We start from the raw sequence: 22,720 nt of genomic DNA, 5'->3' as shown, positions 1-22,720 counted from the left end.
AGCCCCATATATGGCATGGCACCACCGCTGGTCTACTACTTTTCTTTGGTGCTGGGGATCCAATCCAGGGCTTTATGCAAGCTAGGCAAGCACCCTACCAACTTCTCAGCACATTCTTTCCAAAATTTTTTGATTGTGCAGTTTTTAAAGTTAGGCCTGGGTTTTGTCAATAATAACTTCGTTTGAGAACTGACCATGCCAGGTGGCTTGTTATATATACTTAGAACTCTGTTCCAATTAACTCACCAAAATTCTAGGATCCACACATTGGAATGCTCTGCCCATGCTATATATTAAAAGTGTGGAAGGCTGGGAGGTGGCACATGCCTTTAATCCCAGCACTTGGGAGGCAGAGGCAGAGGCAGGAAGATCTCCGTGAGTCTGAAGCCAGCCCGGTCTACAGAGCTAGTTCCAGGACAGGGAGGGTTGCTACACAGAGAAACCCTGTCTCGAAAAACAAACAAACAAAAAAGTGTTGAAACTCAAAAACTAAGTAACAGGTTTAGGGTCGCAGTATAGCTGTAACACCCATTCTCTTGAGCATGCATTTCTCTCAGCAGACTGATGAAATAAATGTCCTTTTGCTGCGCTGGTAGCTCAGTTATAGCACTAGGGAAGAGGGATGGAAGCGGGAGGATAGTTAGCTACAAGGCAGCTTGGGTTACATCTCAAAAAAAAAAAAAAAAAAAGAAAGAAAGAAAAGAGTCGATATGTTTTACATACATGTTGCTATAATACATAAATACAATGCTCCCGAACTCATTCACAATCCCGGGTCGCCTCGGATAAAAGTGACACAGGAGAGAAATGGAACGGTAGGCACCCCCAGAGAAGGCCCACAAATGAAGAGCATCCCGGGGGCAAATTTCTCCAGAACGCATCTGGAAGCCTTTAAATAATTCCGAGGGTCAGAAGGCCTCATATAGGTCTTTACCCAACTCAGCCCAGCTTCCTCAAGAGAAGCCCCAGGGTTCCTAGCTCCGGCTGCCGGTGCAGACCAGGGCGGGGCAGGTCGAGTAGCTCATCTCTCAGCTCTTGCTGAGAGAAGTGCGGCCTGCTGCGGAGGGGGATAAACCTACTTCCTGAGCAGCCAGGCTGGAGCTGGGGGAGGGGATATAGACCTCTGAATCCACGCGGAACCGCAACGAGAAACTTCCAGAGAAGCGTGCTTTCGCCCCCAGAATCCAGGTTCAACGTCCGTTACCCCTTACACAGCCTATTCCCAGCTGCAAACGTGCTTCTTTAATGCTTCCCAAACTCTGAGCTGCAGTACCGCACTCTTCCAAGCGTGAACCCCAAAACAATCTGTAAGGTGGCGTAGACACTCCACACCAGTGGGACAGCAGCGACTGGTAAGAAAACGGGGTTGCTCACCGACCTGGAATCCGTGGCCTGGCCTGGAACAGTGCCGAGGACTTGCAGCCAGCAGACTCTTAGCACCAAAGCCCAACTCAAGGCAAAAGGGGAGGGGTTGGCGGATGAGGCGGGGCTGCCTCTGGGCAACTTGGGACAGTCTGAAAACCAGGGACCAAGCCCAGGAACAAAAAAGCTTCTAGGGAACAGTAAGTGTTGATGCCTATGAGAACACTATCATTTGAGACTTAAGCTTTACCGTCATGTAAGTGTTTAATACACCTGCTTGCGCTATCAATATACTGAAATGTCTAGAGAATAAAAGGTTAGCGGCAAGGTGGTGGTGCATGCCTTTCATTCCAGCACTGGAGGGGCAGAGGCAGGCGGATCTCTGTGAGTTCCAAGATAGAGAAACACTTCCTTGAACACCCCCACCCAAAGAATAAAAGGTTTAGCCATGTAATTAAATGGTGACTGCATTTGACGTATCATTAAAATCTATCAACTTTAAATTACAACGTGTGTTGGTAGAGAGACCTGTGTGCATCTGTTATTTTAGTGCACAGAACAAAAAGACCATCTACCTTTTTTAAAATAAGATTTTATTTATTATGTACACAGTGTTCTGTCTGCATGTTTGCCTGTACACCAGAAGAGAGCACCAGATCTTATTTTTAGATAATTGTGAGCTACCACGTGGTTGCTGGGAATTGAACTCATGACCTCTGAAAAGTGCTCTTAACCTCCGAGCCATCTCTCCAGACCCGACCATCTACCTTTTAATTTAAGTTTTATTATACATTACATATACAAAAGTTTAGCATTTAGGAACCGGGTTGTTGAATTTTTTTTTTTTTTTTTAAGGCAGAGCAGTTCTGAAAAGCAAAAGAATGACAAACTTCCTGGCCTGGGAGAATGACAAGTAACACCTGATTTTAGAGGGTGGTGGAGGAGCTGGCGATTTGGCTCAGTTGATGGAATGTTCGCTTAGCAAACTGGACTACCTGGCTTGCACATGTAATTGAGCAGTAGACTGCAAGACTGAGGCAGGAGAATCACTTTAAGTTTAAAACTAGCCTGGGCTGCAGAGTGATTTTACCTCAAAAAAATAAAACAAAATGAAAGACCAAGCCAGGAATATATGCACTTGGTGTGAGAAGTGGGAAAGTATGGTCCAAGCCTTTTTTTTTTTTAAGGCATAGTTTCTCTGTGTAGCCCTGGCTGCCCTGGAACTCACAATGTAGACCATGTTGGCCTTGAACTCAGAGATCCACCTACCTCTGCTTCCTGAGTAGTACTGGGATTAAAGGTGTGGGCCACCACTGCCTCTCTTTAAGCATTTTTAAGAATCATAAGAAAACAGAGAAGACAGGGCATTGAATGTCTAACATACATACATGGGTCAGTGTTTCTTTTTGAGAAAGGGTGATGTGATATATATGTGTATGCACACATGTGCAAATGGCATGCATGCATGCACACATACATATTCAGGTTGACTTTGAACTTGCTATACAATTGAGGATGGTCTTGAATTGCATATCATTCAGCTTCTGCTTTTGTAGCACTGGTATTGGAAAAATGCACCACCTCAACCAGTTAATGCTGTGCTGGGGATTGAACCCTGTGCATTTGTCAAGTATTCTGCCAATGAAGTTAGCCTCTAGGAGAGATGTATGATCAGCACAAATAGGGGTTGTCTTATGGAAGAAGAATTCAGCAAGGTCTCAAAGTCAGGGGTTGTAGAATAAAAGGATCTCAGAATTGTGGTTTTTCCAGATTCCTGTGTTTTACACTCCCTTGATTACTCCACACTTGGTTGTTGAGTTACGTTTGCCTTCTGTTTGTTTCTTCAAATTTCAAATCAATTCTCAGAATTATAGCTTTCTTACTATTCTGTTTCATTATCGTTGAAGGAAGTTCTAGGGCTTTGCTCTTGGTCCTTAATACATCTTTTAGCCTTGTTGATTGTGCATATCACAGGACTTGGACTAGCTCACCATAGGTTATAAGCCATGTACCATGAAGAGTACATTTCAGTTACTTCATAGTACAAGGGAGTGGGGCTTTAAAAAAAATCTCACCTGCAGGGACACTGGAGCTGGAGTTATAGGCAGTTGTGAACTGTGTGTGACAGTTGTGAACTGTGTGTGATGTGGACCCTGGAAATCTTGATTCTCTGGAGGAGCAGTAACCCCTATCCATCTCTCCATCCTTTGAAGATAATTGTACAATGTAAAAGTCACACATGTACCACATCCTGTTCTTCATTGTGATATAGCCTATGATCACATAGGTGTACTCTTTGCTCAGTGAACTGAATCCATGTAGAAAAGCCAAGCATGATGGTAGGCAGTTGTAATTCCAGGGCTGGGTAGGCGGAGGTGGGGACAGATAGTTCCTTGACGCTTGCTGGCCAGTATCCTAATGGGCACTCTTGTGGCCAATGAGAGACCCTGCCTTAAAAACAAGGTGGATGGCATTAGAATGCTAGCTGAGATTGTCCTCTGACACCCCCCCCACACACACACCTGCACACACAGGAACACATACATGACATAAAAGTATTGAAAATAAATTAATCACTTTCTGTCCAAACTTTCAAATACAACACATATATGCCACAAGTCTGTCTTTGAACTGCTTTCCTATACACCATATGTTACAATTTCAATTTCTTATATTCTTAGAATTCTTTATTTTACATTTTTTCTTAATATATTGGGGGGGAGGCCGAGGTTGATATTGGGAATCATATTCAACCTCTTCCCTACCTTAGTTTTGGATAGTGTCTGTCATTGAACCTGAGCTGGCTGATTGGTTAGATTAACTGGCCAGTAAGTATCCTGTGTCCACCTCCTCAGATCTAGAGTTACAAGTACACACCCACACAAACACACATTGCTGTTTTTACACAGGAGATCCAAACTGGGGATCCAAAGTTAGGTTCTTGTACTAATACAGGAGATGCTATACCCACAAAACCATCTCCCTAGTCCCATATTGTCTGTAGTTTTTGTTGTTGTTTGTTTGTTTGAGACAGGTTCTCACTATGCATCCCTGGCAGGCCTAGAACTCTCTATGTAGTCCAGGATGGCCTTGAACTCACAGTGATCTTGCCTGCTTCTGTGCTGGGATTAAAGGTGTGCCCCCTGTTATTCAGGCATCTGTACTGGCCTGTCCTTGGTGTTCTGACCCTCAGCTGCAGCCCTCACCTGTGCATATTCACTATGTTCCCTATTAAAAGTGCCCTGCCCACCTCCCATCCTTCTCTCTCTCTTTCTCTCTCTCCCTCTCTCTCTGTCTGTTCCCCCCTCCTTCTTTCTTCTCTCTCCCCCCCATTCCTTTCTCCTTTCTCCTGTTGCTCCTGTCTCCACAGGCTGGTTCCTCCTCCCCCTTTTTATAATGCTTTTCCCTAATTAAAAAAAAAAAAAAACCCTCTGCTTGAACCCTGTTGCATGGTGTCTTTCTCACACTTCTTTTCTTGCTTTTCTTAACTTACATCATCATTCCCCTAGTATACTTTTTTGGAGTGGATTTCCAAACAGGGCTTTTCTGTGTAATGGTCCTGGCTGCAGACCAGGCTGAACTACAACTCTTCTGTCTCCTGAGTGGGATTACAGGCCACTGCCCAGCTCCATGGTATTCTAATTTTTTTTTTGGATAATTTTTTAAAATTTAAATTTGAAACAAACTTGTTCTACCTGTCAATTCCAGTTCCCACACCTTCCCATCCTTCCCTGTTCCCCTCACCAACCCCAGGTCCCTGTTATTCTTAAAGGTAGTAATTTTCTATTTTGAAACACTTCTGTTCATGTTATGAAACTTCATGAAGTGATATTTTTTTCTTTTATTATTTTACAATAGTTTTCATTAGTGACATAACCCAACCTCTTAAGTTGTTGAGAAATAGGCTGTACGTAGTAAACTAACTCCTAACTCTGTCTTAGACTGAACTTCAATCCAGGCCAGTATTTCTCTAAATTAGCCTAGTCAATTACTTCTCAAAAATATTTCCATTCTGAAAAAAGTATTATGTATAAAATGCAATAATATGTATTTAATATATTGAATGTAAAATGTTCAATTCCTTATAGGTATGTGCCTCACTGGAAAAAAAAAGTTGGTAGAATATTATTTCCTAAAATCAACCTGAATATTAGACAATAGAGAGGACAGAAGCTTAATCAAAGCTCACATTTTCTCAGGCAGAGCGTGCTCTTACAGTTCCAGCAACTGACCTGTCTTTATCTTAGCCTGCAATGACACTCACTGTGCCATGAAAAACAGGCGACCCCCTTTACAAAAGAAGTGCACTAAAGTGATTTGACTTCATCTTCAGACCACTGAATCAATATAACTCCAACAGCCAAACAAATCTTATTTGTAGCTCTCTCTCTCTGTCTCTGTCTCTGTCTCTGCCTCTCTCTCTCTCTCTCTGTGCTTTTATCTGTAATAAAATGGCTTCATCATGATCTGTCCTGAACTATTCTGTGTGATGAGAATTCTGGCTTCACCTAAGGTCTGGGAAAAGTCTGCTTTCTATATTTGGCAGCAATAGAAACTTCTATTCTGTGATTGAGAGGGGATGGATCTACTTGCATCGTTGGGAACAAGGGAGAGGTTAGTGCATGATATGTAAGACATAGGCTAGCCATGTGCTACCAAGGAAGTCTTCAGAGCTTTGCTTTGACTTTAAAGAATGGAAAATCATTGAAAATCAGTTTGCAGTTTGAACACTGAATCTATTTCAGCCACAGAAATTTGGGGAAAAAATGCAAAAAGTAAATTTAAAAATGAATGCCTATTTATGAAGTATATTCACTCATGGAGATGTAGCTGAAGAGCTAGTTGAATTTGAGATAGTTAAACCATAAAAATAGGACAGTGTGGTAGGTGTCTGAATTAAGAGGGAAAGTGGGGGAGATGGGATGACTCCTGAAGGGACACTAGCCCACTGGGGCATGTGACTTTGAGAGGCCTTGATCAATTCCTCTGCCTTACTAAAAACCCTTAGGTTACATTTCTAATGCTAGCCCCTAGGTCTATTCCTTTGTTTGTCTACTTCCTCCTTCTGAGGCTGACTACCAAGATCCAGCTATTAGTCTAGCAATCAAAAGCTCCCTTTGGCTCACCTAATTAACATGCCCAATTAAAATTAAACACCTCATGCAAATACATTTTACTTTTATAAACCACCATTGCCTATAGACCATGTCTGTCTCCTCTATCTAGAGGCAGTCCTTTGTTCCCTGGGACAAATACTCTCTAGCCCTCTCCCTTGCCACTTTTCTACCCTCTCCCTTGTTCCTGTTCCCTTTTCCCTCTTTTCCTATCTCCTGTTTTTGTACCTTACCGCTACCTTATGTCCCTCTGGGGCAAACAAATCTCCTTACTTGGTCTTGAGGGTCCAGAGCCAATACTTTTCCTTTCAATGTCTGATTTTTAGCACTGAAAATACAAAAAAAAAAAAAAAAAAAAAAAAAGCAGAAAGATAGACAAGATTTTTTTTATTTTTTATTTTTTATTTTTATTTTTTTTTTATTTTTTATTTTTTTTTGGTTTTATGAGACAGGGTTTCTCAGTGTTGGAGCCTGTCCTGAAACTCACTCTGTAGACCAGGCTGGCCTTGAACTCACAGAGTCCTGGCTGCTTCTGCCTCCTCAATGCTGGGATTAAAGGCTTGTGCCATTGCTGCCTGAATTAGTCAGTCTTGGGTGAATTTAAGGAGAGTTGTTCTCCATTGTAGCAGGCTGGGCTGATATTTGGTGTTAATAATTACTGATAAGTGACCAAGTTATTAAGCCATACATCAGTGCTTATATTTATTTAACTAATAACTAAATAATACAGAAGTCCAAAGACATTAGATACAAGTAGATATTGCATATTTATGAACTTGCATCGTTGCTAAGAAGCAAAAATATCATCTCATGGGACTATAAATATTTGGGTATGAAAGTTCTCTGGGGTTACCATAAGGAATATGTTGAACCAGCACATAAATGCCAAAACTATACAGAAATAATTAAGAAGCTATTGAGGAGCCAATCGAATGGATGTTGAATAAAGTGGTGTTTAGATGGTAAATTCAGAGTAAGTTGTCATGTGTCTCTCAGTTACTAAAGTGATAGGGGAAGAGACTACGTTTGAAGAATATGCGAGAATGGAGTGGGCACTTCTATAGTTTTTTTTTAAAGAAAAGCAAGCTGAGATTGGTTTGAATAAATGACATTTTTGGATAAATGGGGACATGGGTGAGAATCATATAGGGATAACTAGAAAGTGTAGATGTGAGGGTACAGTAAACACAGGGCATATGATAAATAAAGAAACAGAATCAGTTGAGGCCAAATTGTGGGTATTCATTTAAATTCTTTGGTTGTGCAAACATTTGCTTAGCTCCTTCCAATATCTGCTTTGCCCTCTCTCCATAAATCACAGGATTGAGCATAGGTGGGAAAACCACATAGAGGTTGGCTAGCAGGATGTGGATATAATGTGGGATGTGTTTCCCACCAAACCTGTAGGGAAACACAGAGAAGAGGGCAGGGATGCAGAACAGTAAGACGACACAGACATGGGATCCACAAGTAGTCAGGGCCTTGGACTGGGCTTCTTGGGAAGAGAGGGGAATATAGCGTGGAGGATGTGGACGCAGGAAACAGCAATGGGAATGATGTCCAGGTCTGTGGAGAGAAGAGCAGCTGCCATCCCATACCAGACATTGATGGAAATGTCAGAACAGGACAGATGGGCAATACCCATGTGCTCACAAAATGTGTTTGATGACATTGATCCAGCAAAAGTGCAACCCCTTGAAGAGAAAGATGGATGGGAACATGATTATAAAACTGCGGGTCAGGGTAGCAGCAACAATCTTTCCTATGACCTGTCTTGTCAGGATTGTGGTATATCTTGGAGGAGAACATATTGCCACATATCTGTCAAAAGCCATGGCCAGCAGGACAGCAGAGTCAGCCACGAAGAGGAAGTGGATGAAAAACATGAGTCAGGCAGCCATGGCTCTAGTCAGGAGACATGGCTAGAACCTAGCCAGAAGTTGGCCACGGTCTTGGGCATGGTGGAGGTAGACAGCAGGACATCAGCACTGGCCAGCATGGACAGGAATATGTACATGGGCTCATAAAGGCTTGGCTGGGAGAGGATGACACAGATTAGGGTGCCGTTGCCTGCCAGGGCAGCTATGTACATAGTACAGAAGGGAATGGGCAACCACTCATGAAGATGTTCCAGCCCAGGGATGCCAGTGAGGAAGCAACCTGCTGTGCGAGTATCAGAGTGGTTCATAGCAGCCTCTCTGTCAGCAGGTAAGAGCCAGTGTCATAGAAGGAAACCATGTTCAGAGTTTGACCACATTCAGCAGGGTGTAAGCAGGCTTGTAAACAGACCAGCTCATGCTCACACGCCCTACCACAATCAAGGGCTCAGCATATAAGCCCATGTCCCACACACAAAAACTCAGAGAATCTACTCACGGTGCACCATTGCAGGCCTTTCTCACAGATCAGCTCTGCATCCTCCTTCAGGAACTCTATGCAGTTGTCAAACTTTCTTGAAGCTACCGAGTTAAGGCATATTAAATGGGTTCTGAATGGCACCAACATCTAGAACACTGAAAGCAATCTCTAGAGCTGCAGATGTATCAGAGGTAGACATAACCCATCAGCTTCTAGATAAATGATAAAACCTGAAAACCACTAATGGGCCCCAGAGGTAGTTAAGTGCAATGGTTGCTCTTTCAGGGGACTAGGGTTTGATTTCCATGCATATGATGATTTAGATCATTTACATTATAAGTAACTCCATTTCCAGGGGATCTTACTCCCTTTTCTGACCTCTGCTTGCTTGTGTTTTTTATACATATGTGCAGTGATGCACTCATACATATAAAGCAACTTTTAAAAAAGCTAAAAGAACATTAGTATTTTTTTTTATTGACTGAGAAGCTTCATTATTTTGTGAATAAATCTAGGTGTGATGAAAAAAAAATATTGTCCAATTTGTACCTGCTTTACTTCTTTGTAACTGGAAGATTTATTTAAATATTATTTGTAAAAATGTTCCTATCGAAATTGGGATTCTAAACAGCAACTTTTATTTCTCTGTTTTTAATTTCACTTTATTTTATGTATATGAATGTATGCCTGAGTGTACTTCTGTCAACTTTGTTATTGTCTGGTGCTCATGGAGGCCAGAAGAGGGAGTCAGGTCCACTAGAGTTACAGATGGTTGTGAAGCCACATGTGGGTGCTAAGGATTGAACCCATGTCCTCTTGAAGAGCAGCAGTGCTGTTAACTCCTAAGCCTTTTTCTTTCCTGCTCCCAAGTCTTTTATTTGTTTTTTGTTTTGTTTTGTTTATTTAAATATGGGTGATGGGCATCAAACTCAGGTCCTCATATTAGTATAGGAAACCCTTTACAAACTGAGCTATCTCCCTGGCTCTCATTTTGTAAGTTTTTAGGATAAGCATAATTTTACATTGTCGGCACATTAAGTTAAATTTCATCTGTTGAAGCCATTAAGTCATCTGGCCTGGCCCCAGTCCCTTGTGTGGCTTGCAGTATGGTATTACTGCCTAGTGCCAGAAGGAAGGTATGTCATCATGTTTCTGCAGTATGATCCCCAGATTCCTGGCATTAGTATCATCAGGGAACATCTGAATTCTTTGGCCTGAATACCTGCTGACCTTGAAAATATGGGCTGAGAGATAGCAATCTGTGCTTTGATACCCTTAGGTAATTCTGACGCAGCTGAAGTTCATGACCATTCATCTAAGGACTGTGCTTTCTTCCTTATGGAGTCTAGATGTCCCCACTTCTGCAGGCATCATTAACTTTTCACACTTCCTTGATTTCTACTGCATCATCCTTAAGCATGCTCAGACTTAGTTGAGTCTAATTTCACCCTCAGCTTAGGCATGACACAAAGAAAATGGTACCTGAACTCAATGTCCTAACTACATATTAGGTCCCTTGAATGCTTTTCAATCCTTTAAAATTATCCCAAATCAACATGCAATTCAGACTACTGTCTGAATCCTGCCTCTCTTCTATTTTTATTATGTATATCTATGTGAATGTATGCCTTATGTGTGCATGTAAGTGTGAAGAACAAAAGAGGGTTTTGGGTCCTTGGAACTGAACTTACAATTGGTTGCGAGTACCTGGCATGGGTTCTGGGAATTGAACCGGAAGAGCAGTGTGTACTCTTCATTGTTGAGATATTTTTCCATCTCCCACAATTTTTATGTATAACAATTATCTGTTTATACATGCATGCGATACTCTTACAGTTTTCTCCTTTCAAACTTGTGTGCCAGTGAACCTGCCCTCTTCCTCCTCTGTAGCACTATGTGTATTCTGGTCCCTTTACTTTTATTGTATTAATTAAGAAAGTCTAGATCTTTTTTATGCATAAATATTTTTCTCATCTCTAGAGTGACTACCGTTGAGACAGTAGTAGTAGGTAGTAGTAGTAGGTACTTTATAATCCTACATTCATATTTTCTCCTCACTTTCCACCACCCCTATTCCTTTCTTTTCTCTCTTAGCACACTGGCACATTTTTAGTGGTAGTAGATGATATGCTTCCTCAGAGGATAAGAAAATAGGTGTGTTCTGCTCATTCAGCCAAGTTCCTAGTGATGAGAACGCCCATGGCCACCACAGGACTGGTGGGTTTATGATCATAGTTTCTCTACTCTGTCCTTGTCTATGCTTGGCGCCATTTGAGATCATTTTTTCCACAGTCATCTACTGCTGGTGTCCACCTTGTGGGTGACATCAGCACAAGTGCCAACCTTCTTCTCCACCTTGGATGCTGTCTTCTCCTCCAAGACAACCAGAACTCCTTGCATCTCCCTCTATTCTTGTGATCTCTGCCCTCTAGTTCAGGTACCCACTGACCCATACCTCACCCCTACCTAGCAAGTCCAGCAGCCCCACTTCAAACACCAATCAAGTAATTCTTTTTTTCAGATCCTCTCTCTTCATATGTCCAAGACTCTTACTTATGTACCAATTCCTCCTCCTGTAACATCAGAACCTCCTCTCCCTTTCAGGGAGTCTCCTCCACCTAAACATTTACTAGAGTAGAACCAGAAGGGAGGTAAACTCTTCAGAGTAAACTGTGTAGACAACAGGCTTTATTTTCTTTCTCTTAGCTCTAGGCCAGAGACAGAGACCCAAATCAAGCAATGTGAATGCTACGCTACTGATTTCACACTCTCCCCCAGGCCCCATGCTTCCTTATCCTGGCTTCTCTGTTTCCTCTTGCAGGCAATAGATTCCCTGTTTAGATCACATTTATTACAAATGTAGGCAGGTCACTGAAACCTGTCTGCCATCCTCTTATTCCTTGTTGATTTCTTAACCAATGAAAGTGGGCCCTAAAGCTTTCTTCTCTCCTTTCTTCTAAGCTCCAGTACAGTGCATGTGTTCCCCTTTGCAGAAATTCAGACAGCTACCCACCTATGTCTCCATCCTCACTTGAAATGTGATCCCCAAATTACTCTCCCCCAGAAAAATACAGCTCATTCCACCTACCTCCACCCCTCTCTGAAGAGCACCCAGGTCTTGGACACTTCTGCAGTGTTTTCTCACTCTTCTGCCTTGACAGTTTCCTCCACTTGAGAAACCTCTTCAAGGCTTACCATTCCCTGTGGTAAGTCTTGCCTTCTGATTCAGTTTCTCAGTTCACACTTTGTATGGATATGGTCTTGGGCTTACCTCACGGTGTTTATCTCTTCATGTCCTCTGGGAGAAGTTAATTCTGTTTTTGTGTATCCCTCTGTTCCTCACCTTCAGCTGCCTCTTCCATCATTTGGACCAATCTGAGGCCATGCCAGTTAACACAGGTATCTATTGCACATGCACAAGGGTAGTGCTGGCATGGAGCCAAATGGAGTAGAATGTTTCTGGTAGATAGGATAAAATATATGATGAGTAGAGAGGGGGACCTGGCAACAACTCAGGCTCTTGGCCCCACTGGTTTTTTGTTTATTTGTTTGTTTTAACTTTACTTGCTTTTCCTGTTCTAATGTTACTCCTTTTCCTGATGTCAGTCTTACTTTTTGTCCTCTCTAATATTCTTCCTGAAGCATTTTCTTCCAGTGCTTTTCCCAATTATTTTCCTCATGGCTTTTCAAGCCCAAGTTTATCTTTTGAGGCAGGATAGAAAGTCAAGGAAAATTAAGAGTGCCATGGATTGGAATGGGAATGCCTGACTCCAGAGTCTGGTTGAAGTTTCTTGCCAACTGAAAATCCAGAATTCCAGTACAGTTAGCAAAGTTTCCTGGGAAGGTTGCCTACCCTAGAAATAGCTTTCCTTTTCTGTAGAAATATGCCAGTGTTCGGGAGGCAGAGGCAGGTGGATCTTTGAGGCCAGTCTGGTCTACAGAGAAAGTTCCAGGACAGCCAGGACTACACAGAAACACTGTGTCTCAAAACAAAACAAAACATTGTTAAATAGCACTGAACAGTGACTTTGGTATTGCTGCTTATGCAGACATTTTCTGGGAACCTTACAAACAAGACTATTAACTTTGGTTTACAATAAAAACATTCTAACTTCCCTTTCTGCCTCTTGATCTAGGGTGTTACCTTAGTAGCTGTGATTTTATTCAGCTCACCCTAGGACACACCCTATGATCTCACTTAAAGTCTTTAGCTATCTTTTGACATGCAACTTCAGAACCAACCCAATCCCCTCCCCCCTTTCACACACACACACACACACACACACACACACACACACACACACACACACACACACATACACATTTGTGTGCAGCTATTAATTACAAAAACAACCCAAGATTGCTCCTAAGAAGCCTAGCTAGATGGCTCAGCATTTGGGAGTGCATGCTGCTCTATCATGGGGACTGGAAGTCCTAGCACTCACATTGTGTAGCTCACAGACACCTCTAACTTCAGTTCCAAAGGACCAGAAGCCTCTGAAGTCACCTATGCACACACTCACACTGACACATCCTTTCTGTTTTTCAAAACAAGCCCATGCTGACCATTTCCCGAGTGCCTCTCTTTTAACCCTTGTGCTTACATCTATGTTAAAACATCTTCCTAATAAACCCTGCCTTATACTGACTTGGGCTGGAGTTCTTTTCTGTGGTGAAGACAAGAATCCCATCTTCACCTGAGTGGAGGCCCCTGTCTTGCTGCCGCTGACTCTCCACTTTAGTTCTCTTGTCCCCACTTCCTGGCCTAATAAACCACTTACACACATTTGTGATGGTGTGTACTGATTGTACACATCATGATCTTGGAGACAAATCTCTGGGCTGGCTTGTGAGGGACTTGCTAGATAAGGTTGAGATAAGAGGACCCACCCTACCTGACAGATTAGATAAGAAAAAAAAAAAAAAAAAAAAAAAAAAGTGACCTGACCTGAGCACCAGTATTCCTCTCCCTCTATTGTCCTGGCTGTGGACACAATGTGACTAGATGTCTTCAGCTCCTGCCACTGTATACCCAAGCCATAACAAGCCCTTCTTTCCTTAAGTTTCTTTGGTCTGGTATTCCATTGTATTAGCTAGACAACTAATGCAGTGTTTAAGCAACTAATGTGTAGATTCATAAGAACTGTTGTTTTATTCAAACATTTGACAGTGTGTTTTGTTTTCAAACAGGTTTCATGTAGTCCAGGCTGGCTTTGAAATCACTTGTATAGTTGAAGATGACCTTGAAGTTTTGATCCATTCTCCTGCCTCCACCTTGCAAGCAGAGGATCACAGGGGTGTGACACCCTTGTTTATGTGGTTTGGGGGATTGAACCTGGGGCCTTGTGTATACTAGGCTGGTATTCTACCAACCGAGATATGCCCTTAGTCAGTGTTGTTATTTTTAAGGTCATTTTGTTTTCTGGTCTGAGTTTTTCTCTCTTTCTGGTCAAAAGTTGAAAGCAAAACAAGCAAGTTCCTCATCTGCAGCAGTGGTACACCTCTCTCCTCTTTCCTGACTCCATCAGGCTCTGTTAGCTATAGCAGAGGGCCTGTCCACATTTCCCTTTCAGGTGTGCACCACCCTTTTGGATGGGCATCGACAGCACTATTTAGGTGATCCGTTGACCTACCAGCTGGGGCCAGTTGCTGCCGGGCTCTTCCCATCCTTCAGAAGTCCCATGTGATTTTGAAGGAAACCTTACCTCGCTCTCCAACCAGGATGCTGAGATCCCTGACACAGGGTATTGTGCAAAGAAAGTGTTTGTACATTTGTCCTGGTCTGGAGTATATTTTTATTTCATCAGAAGTTTGGGATGTTGAACTATGAGCAAACCTTGCGAATTGATTTATAATTCTATGGACATTAAGAGCATTTCATAGAGGTTTACCTGATTCTAGAAGTATGGAGAATTACTGATTTGTAAAGATGCTGACAATCTCAGAAAGGATTGAGTTCTGACAAAACTTTCTCAGGAAGGGAAGGTGTAGAAAAGGAGAGAAAGTATCCCTACCTCTTTTTTTTTTTTTTTTTTTTTTTTCCTTCATTTCATGCCTATGACAGAGATAGGGCATAGTGTGAGTATTTGACTTGTTTGGCCTTCAGTACATTATCCCCAGGATTAAGAGTCAGATGTGGGAATCTATGCATTAAAAAAAAAAAAATCTTTAGAATCTTTTTTTGTTTGTTTGTTTTTTGCTTTTTTTGAGACAAGGTTTCTCTGTGGCTTTGGAGGCTGTCCTGGAACTAACTCCTGTAGACCAGGCTGGTCTCAAACTCATAGAGATTCACCTGCCTCCCAAGTGCTGGGGTTAAAGGTGGTTGAGTTCTTCTGTCACCCTCTGCATATTTCTTTGAGGCTGGGTCTCTCCCTGAATCCGAGGCTTGCATTTTCTCAGCTAGGCTAGAATCCAGCAAGCTGCAACAATTCTTCTGACTCCATTCCCCTTGGAGCAGGTATTATCTGTGTGTATGTGCTACTTAACTTGTTGTGTGGATATTGCAATCTGAACTTTGGTCTGAATGTTTGAATAGCAAATACTCTTAACCTCTGAACCCTCAACTCCATGATTCTTGTTAGCTGCTTCACCCTGTACCCATCTTCATCTTACATGTGCACCCTTCTTTCTTCATTCCTTATAGCCACACACATAAATAACTGCCAAGCTTAGAAATTTGAATGATGATAAAAGATGTGACCAAGCTCCCCTCCCCAACCAAAAAACAATCAGAGTCCAGAAAAAAACTAATGGCATGTCTGTAACTCAAGTGCAGCTCAGACTGAGTCAAGAGCATTTGGCAGATGTTGGGTTGGTACATGTTTGTCTTCCAGTTTTCAGGCTGGTTTATAAGGTTTCTGAGTCCCAAGGGAAACATATTCCTATTACCCTTATTTTAAGCTTCCCATATGATGATGACTTAACCGAAAAAATTTTTTTTTTTCATTGCTGTTGACATTTTTTTCCCCCTAATTTGAGTAGGTAATTAAAGATTTGGCCTAAAAGCCAGTTTTGAAAATGTTGTATTAAAGAAAGAGTTTTGCCTAGGATAAATTTTGATCTATTTAGTTTGTCTGGCTCTGACTTTTGACATCACCAAAAAATAAATGTTTAAGAATTAGAAAACCACCCTCTCTAGTGGATGGGGGTGAGGGGAATGGGATGGGGAGAAGGTAGAGGTAATGGGAGGAAGGGAGGGAGAGAAAACTGGGATTGGTATGTAAAATAAGATTGTTTTTAATTTAAATAAAAAGATTAGTAAAAACCAACCAACCAACCAACCAACCAAACAAACAAACAAGCAAAAAGAATTAGAAAACCAGCCCGTGCCTTTGATCCTAACACTCAGGAGGCAGGAGTAGGGGGATCTCTATGAGTTCGAGGCCAGCCTGGTCTACAGAGCTAGTTCCAGGACAGGCTCCAAAGCAATACAGAGACACCCTGCCTCAAAAAACAAAACAAAAAAGAATTAAAAAACCAATACTACCCTTTTCCCTGCTCCATCTTATTTATAACTGTACAGAGCTACAGCCACATCATGTGTGAGAAGACAGGCACAGAAGTACTAACCATTTCAAACATAAGCATATGTATGGCACACAGAGCCCCCTGAAGGTTGTTGTATTGGGCAGTGGAGAGGGCGTAGTTTGAAATCCTCCTGGGACTTTCTTCTGTCAGGATGCCAGCTGTCCTGGAAGAGCTGAGACTATGGTGGGGACTCAGTGTGCCTCAACCTTTGGGATCTCAGTCCCTTATCAGCCTCACCCTTGGGATGTGTGTCTGTGCAATCCACAATTCACTGCTGCGGTTCGTGTGTGTGGTCCTTCAGGGGCCTGCAAGCTTAGAGCAGCCGTTTCTGAAGGTCTAGGAAGAAGAATAAGAGGATTTCCTTTAAATAGTTCTATTTCTCTTTGTCCTTCAGTCTTCTCATCACGGATCTGGGGTTTGGGAAGTGATGGATTAGGACAAGGAATGCCAGATTGGCAAGCCAAAGTGAGTGAAGTTCTGGAGGGCTGAGAGACACAAGGGTGGGCCTGCTCTAGTTCCTGTAAGTAAGTCTTCAAGGCTGGGAGTCTGATTATAAGGTATTAGAGAAGGGAATGACTGTGGATAAGTGAGGTAGAGGAATGATGAGGCTAGATAAAGAGCTTGGATCCAGAAGGGGAATTCTGACAGTGGCTGAGGCATTTACAAATTTCCATGGCTTCCAACATCCATGCATATTAGAATATATCTGTGATAATGAAATTATTTCATAACAGTTCATTATTTATTAAAATTTAAAATTTTATTTATTATGTATTATTGTGTGTATGTGTGTAAGGAAGAGAGAGAGACAGAGAGAGGGAGAGACAGAAAGAGAGGGAGGGTATGGCGAGAGAGGGGCTATAGTGGTGGTGGTCTATATGTGTTATGGGTGTCACAGCATGCATATGGAGGCCAGAGGATAACTTGTGGCATTAGTTCATTGTAATGTATGTTTCCACTCCATTTGGTATTCACCCGTTCATTTTATCTATCCATTAATTATAGTGAATAATAAGGACAGAAGTAGGGTAGAAAGGATGATAGATGAACTCTTTGTCAACAAAAGTCAGTGTGATGTGCTTTACATATGATCAATTTAGGGTAGTTAGTGTTTTATCGAAATTGAACTTTAAGTTACGCAGTAAAGCTGTGAATATGGACATATTTCAACCTTAAGCAAGATAGAGGACGGAGCAGTGCTCAGTGCTGCCACACACTGGTGGGATGCTTCATGCAGTGAAATATTTTCTGGACCGACTTTCAGCTAAGAAAGAGCAGTTTTGATCAGGTCAGAGGAACTGGAAAGGAGGTGTGGCGTTGGCACAACTGCATACACAGGAAACTTTTTTTCTGAGAGCCACACTTAATTCTTCATTTTATTTTTCTCTCTGATGATTTTCCTGATATTTCTATGCAAGGAAAGATTACCTAACAACCACAAGTTATAAATTAAAATCTATACATAAGAAGTCATATTAACATCACAAGTTACATGTTTTCCTTAGAAGCCCACAAGTAGTTAAATATTTTTCTTTGTATTAATTTCCCCACCATTGCATCTTCACCCCAAAGCAATGATTCTTTTATTACTGATCAACAAAGTTTTAGGTGAGCTGAGTAGATTTCAGCCATTCCCTTTGTACTGGAAGGCAGCTGTTTGCAGCTTCAGTGAAGCAGATTCCTATTTTCTACTCTACAGGAACTTGAAATAAGTGGTCAGTTAGCAACTTATTTTTCTTTACACACAATAGGTTCATATAATTTTCTTTTATAACTTTGTTTTTTCTAGGTGCTTACCAGGGCCTGTGATGAATTCTTTAAGTTACATGATAGAAGTCAGGCTTAATGCTGGGTATAGGGACATAATTGCTTTCTTCGATCATCAGCCCATTTTCCCACAGGCAGAATTCATGGGTCTATAATGCACAAAACATCTTTGTTCTTACTTTTCGTGGTCTTCAAATCTCACATCTAACAGAGAGGAAGGTGACTATTAGGCTATTTTTGCCCTTTTCTGTATCTCTTATCAGAGCAATTGGCAGAACAACCTAAATCATTTCCCTAATCATCTTTACTATGAAAACATATCCTTTTGTTGTTGTTGTTTTGTTTTTTGTTTTTCAAGACAGGGTTTCCCCTATGTAGCTTTGGAGTCTGTCCTGGAACTATCTCTTGTATACCAGGCTGGTCTTAAACTCATAGAAATCCACCTGCCTCTGCCTCCCGAGTGCTGGGATCAAAGGCATGTGTCACCAATGTCTGTCTTAAGGAAAAGTTTTTGTGGATCACAAGAGTGCAAACCTCTGCAGTTAATGAACAGACACAAAAACATGGAAAGATTTGCTTGGTGGATGATAAGGACACAGGAAAAGTGGCTGCATGAGTAGGGTGTCACTAGGGGACAGTGATTCAGTTAGACTGGTGAGATGGCCAAATGATGAACAGGCTGGAGGGACAAGCCTGTGACCTGAGTTGGATCCCTAAAACCCAGATAGGTAGAAGGAGAGGACCAGCTCGACAAAGTTGCCCTCTCCCTCCACAGGACCCTTGCACACACAGTAGGTAAACACAAATCCTAGGAAATGCCTGTGACACGACTTAGACTTAGATTTGCACTAAGGAGTGGTCTTTAAATAATATAATCTCCTTTTCTCTGTTTAATGATTTCATACCAAAATTTACTTAATGTTTTTAAGTAGCTTTATTTAGTATGAGTGTGTGTGTGTGTGTGTGTGTGTGTACTCTAGTGTGGAGGTTGGAGTACAATTTGCAGGAGTCAGTTTCTCCTTCTACTATATGATGTGGATCCCATGGATCAAACTCAGGTCACTGGACTTGGTGGCATATGCCTTTAACTGCCGATCCATCACACTGACCCTCAGATTTGCTTTTTCTTATTTTCCATGTTGCCACGCTTTCTTTTGTTACATTTACATTTGTCCAAAATACACTTACTAATTCTCTTATTTTACTCTTTCTGGGTCATTTTGTGTAAGTGCTTCACATGCCAGCATATATAATTGGAGTTTATTTAAGAAAACTTTACAGAGAACTCAGATTTTATAATAGAAACATTCAAACAATATATGTCTGTAGCTATAAGTGATGTGTTTGGTGTCTTACTGTTGACCTGTTTTATGCTTTTCATTTGCTATGCTTTCTTTATGGTGTGTCACCCTCTGTTTATTGCTATGCTGACATTGTGTACTTTCTGTTCTCCACAGAGCTTGCTGGCTCCGTTGTGAAATTTGCTTATGCACATAGAAGTTTTAAGACTTGGTGCTTATTTATTTATTTATTTATTTAATTTATTTATTGAGGCAGGGCTTCTCTGTGAAACAGTCCTAGCTGTCCTGAAACTCACTCTGTAGACAGGCTGGCATCGAACTCACAAAGAACTCTGCCTCTTGAGTGCTGGGATTAAAGGAATGAGCCATCACTGCCCAGCTACTGTGTAACTTTTGGAGAGTTATTTTTCTGATTTATTTTCTACATTTCTACATAGTTTTTTTCTTTTTTGGGACAGGATCTCATAGATTGTAGGCTGGCCTCAAATTTACTATTAACCCCTAGATAACCTTAACTTCTGATCCTTTTTAGTGCTGGAATTACAGGCACATGATGACACCCAGGATGTATGCAATGCTTTTATGACAGCCATGGCTTCTGACAGGCTAGGCAAACACTATACCATCTGAGTCAGGTCCCCAACCTTCTTAGAGGACTTTTAGGAGAGTTACAAAAGTGGTTTCATGTTAACATCATTCAACTGTTGTCAAATACTGAAAATTCTTAAAACAAATCTTACCAACTTTCTTTGTTTCTACATTTCATCCACTAGAGGTCCTCCCAGCATTATTTTTAAAAAGTACAATAGGATCAAGTCTTACAAATTTCCCTCCTTCATCCTTAATGGGTATATGGGAGGCCCAGCTTCATATCTTGTTCTGCATGAAGAGGCCTCATGTCTCAGAACATGTTTATCTGAAATTCCCAGGGCTTGGAGGATGGTGATGGAAACTGGTGTCGGGTTGGCATTTGGACAAATCTCGGTTCTGTATAGTACTCTTCTTTCTACAGCTTCTTATCTCTTGTGAGTCCTCAGCATTTCACAGCATCTGTAGGCATCACCTGGTAAAGGATAGCACCACCATGGAATCAAATACCTTGGCTCTGCCAGGTACTCAAGATGAGATCTTCCTTGGTTAGATAGATGACTTCACACATGTTCAGTTTCTCAAAACAAAAGTGAAAAGACAAAATTCATTTTTAATGAGGGGCTTCTAAATAAGATAACACATAAGAGATGTTGGAGTGTAGTAGGTATTCAAAATTGCTAATTACCTCATGTTCCTTGAAGTGAGACATTCTTTTTAGTGTATTCCTGTTCTTGTATGCAGTTCGAATACTTTCCCGTAAACACATCCATACAGCAATGAATTATGTAGACTCAGGGAAAACACAGTCATCTAAATAGGATTAGTAGTTTACAAATTGGATAAGTTATTTCCCTCTGACTTGGTATCTAGAGAAACTTGGGAACTAACATCAGGAGTCTGATGACTCTCAGAATCAAGAGAATTGCTCTCTTTTGGGAGCATTTGTTTATTTTTTATTGTATTATTTGTGTGTGTGTGTGAGTGTTTTGCCTGAATGTAGTTATGCGCATTATGTGTGTGTGTCTGGTGTCCACAGAGTCCAGAAGAGGGTGTCAGTCCCCCTGGGACTGGACTTAGCAGATGGCTGTGAGCCACCATACCCACAGCAATGGGTGTCAGAAATTGAACCAGGTCTTCTGGAAGAGCGACCAGTGCTTTTAATCACAGAGTCATCTTTCCTGCCCACGAGTATATCTCTTAATACTGATTTTATTTTCTCAAATATAGGAAAGAAGAGAACTGGTCTCAAGGAAATTGTGGAGAAAGAATTACTGCACGATGCCTCATGTTCACCATATATGTTTGCTTTTAGGATAGAAGGGCTATTCAGATCTCAATGGCCATGCACAACATGAGTAGCTACAACACTGGCCCCTTCACCCTCTCAGGCATCCCTGGACTTGAGCATTATCATGTCTGGATCAGCATCCCTTTCTGCTTTATCTACTTGGTGGCCATCGTGGGCAATAGCATCCTTCTCTATCTCATCGCAGTGGAAAACAGTCTTCATTCCCCCATGTTCTTCTTCCTTTCCATGTTGGCCACGACTGACCTAATATTGTCTACCACCTGTGTCCCCAAGACCCTTAGCATCTTCTGGTTCGGTCCTCAGGAAATCAGTTTTCCTGGCTGTCTGACCCAGTTATTCTTTCTGCATTACAGCTTTGTTTTGGACTCAGCTATCTTGCTGGCCATGGCATTTGACCGCTATGTGGCCATTTGCTCACCGTTGAGATATACCACTATTCTCACACCCAAAGCTGTTGTCAAAATTGCTATAGGAATTTCTTTCCGAAGCTTCTGTGTTTTTGTCCCATGTGTTTTCCTTGTGAACCGCTTACCCTTCTGCAGGACACACATAATTGCCCATACCTACTGTGAACACATTGGTGTTGCCCGGCTGGCATGTGCAGATATCTCCATCAACATCTGGTATGGATTTTGTGTTCCTATTATGACAGTGATTACAGATGTGGTCCTTATAGCCATCTCATACACTCTTATCCTATGTGCTGTTTTTGGTCTTCCCTCCCGAGATGCACGCCAGAAGGCCCTGGGCACCTGTGGTTCTCATGTTTGTGTCATTCTCATGTTCTATATACCAGCATTCTTTTCCATTCTTGCTCATCGATTTGGACACAATGTCCCTCTCACTTTTCACATTATGTTTGCCAACCTGTATGTAATTATCCCACCTGCACTCAACCCTATTGTCTATGGAGTGAAGACCAAGCAGATACGGGATAAAGCCATTCTTCTGCTTTTTCCCAAATGGTCCCAGTGACAGATGCCTGATGACTTGGATCTGATGGCCAGTTTATAAAGTATAGTAGGTAAAAGGCTGAACCTATAACCATTGGCTTCCAAGAGATGATACATAGAACTATTCTTCCTAATGAGAATTGGGTTTTGCTTTCTTAATTATTTTATGCAGAAGTCTACTAAACCATTTTAGTTTTAGGAAAAGAAGCTCAGAGATTAGGAGATAAAAGATATTTATTTCACTTTTGAAAACAAACAGCTTATCTTTAATAAGAATCCTGCAATTCTCTTTGGTTGTGCCAAGGTAGTAAAGATTTAATTAAAGCTGGGTGTTGGTGCATGCCTTTAATCCCAGCACTTGAGAGGCAGAGGCAGAGGCAGAGGCAGAGGCAGAGGCAGAGGCAGAGGCAGAGGCAGAGGCAGAGGCAGAGGCAGAGG

The 22,720-nt window shown here is 41.7% G+C and overlaps 3 protein-coding genes across 3 annotated transcripts in view; 1 reads left to right on the top strand and 2 right to left on the bottom strand.

The window, feature by feature from the left end:
* The window catches only part of Trim6 (tripartite motif containing 6), a 30,539-nt gene extending 29,108 nt beyond the window's left edge, over nucleotides 1-1,431 (bottom strand). The window contains exon 1 of the mRNA XM_051191985.1: nucleotides 1,379-1,431. The gene's annotated coding sequence lies outside the window, so the exon portion shown is untranslated. The remainder of the gene's footprint in view (nucleotides 1-1,378) is intronic.
* A 6,262-nt stretch (nucleotides 1,432-7,693) lies between these two features.
* On the bottom strand, nucleotides 7,694-10,548 carry LOC127227605 (olfactory receptor 52B6). The gene is given in 5 exon segments (XM_051191984.1): nucleotides 7,694-7,986; nucleotides 7,989-8,134; nucleotides 8,136-8,362; nucleotides 8,365-8,674; nucleotides 10,526-10,548. Coding segments are annotated over 5 exon segments (999 nt in total).
* An 8,192-nt stretch (nucleotides 10,549-18,740) lies between these two features.
* Nucleotides 18,741-22,304, top strand: LOC127228087 (olfactory receptor 52H1). The gene is made up of 2 exons (XM_051192526.1): nucleotides 18,741-18,751; nucleotides 21,338-22,304. The coding sequence occupies exons 1-2, from the start codon at nucleotides 18,741-18,743 to the stop codon at nucleotides 22,302-22,304; spliced, it is 978 nt and encodes a 325-aa protein (XP_051048483.1).
* Nucleotides 22,305-22,720: the final 416 nt, after the last annotated feature.

This window comes from Phodopus roborovskii, unplaced genomic scaffold (genome assembly GCF_943737965.1).
Source record: "Phodopus roborovskii unplaced genomic scaffold, PHOROB, whole genome shotgun sequence".
Classification (NCBI taxonomy): Eukaryota; Metazoa; Chordata; class Mammalia; order Rodentia; family Cricetidae; genus Phodopus; species Phodopus roborovskii.
This window is presented reverse-complemented; position numbering and strand designations above follow the sequence as displayed.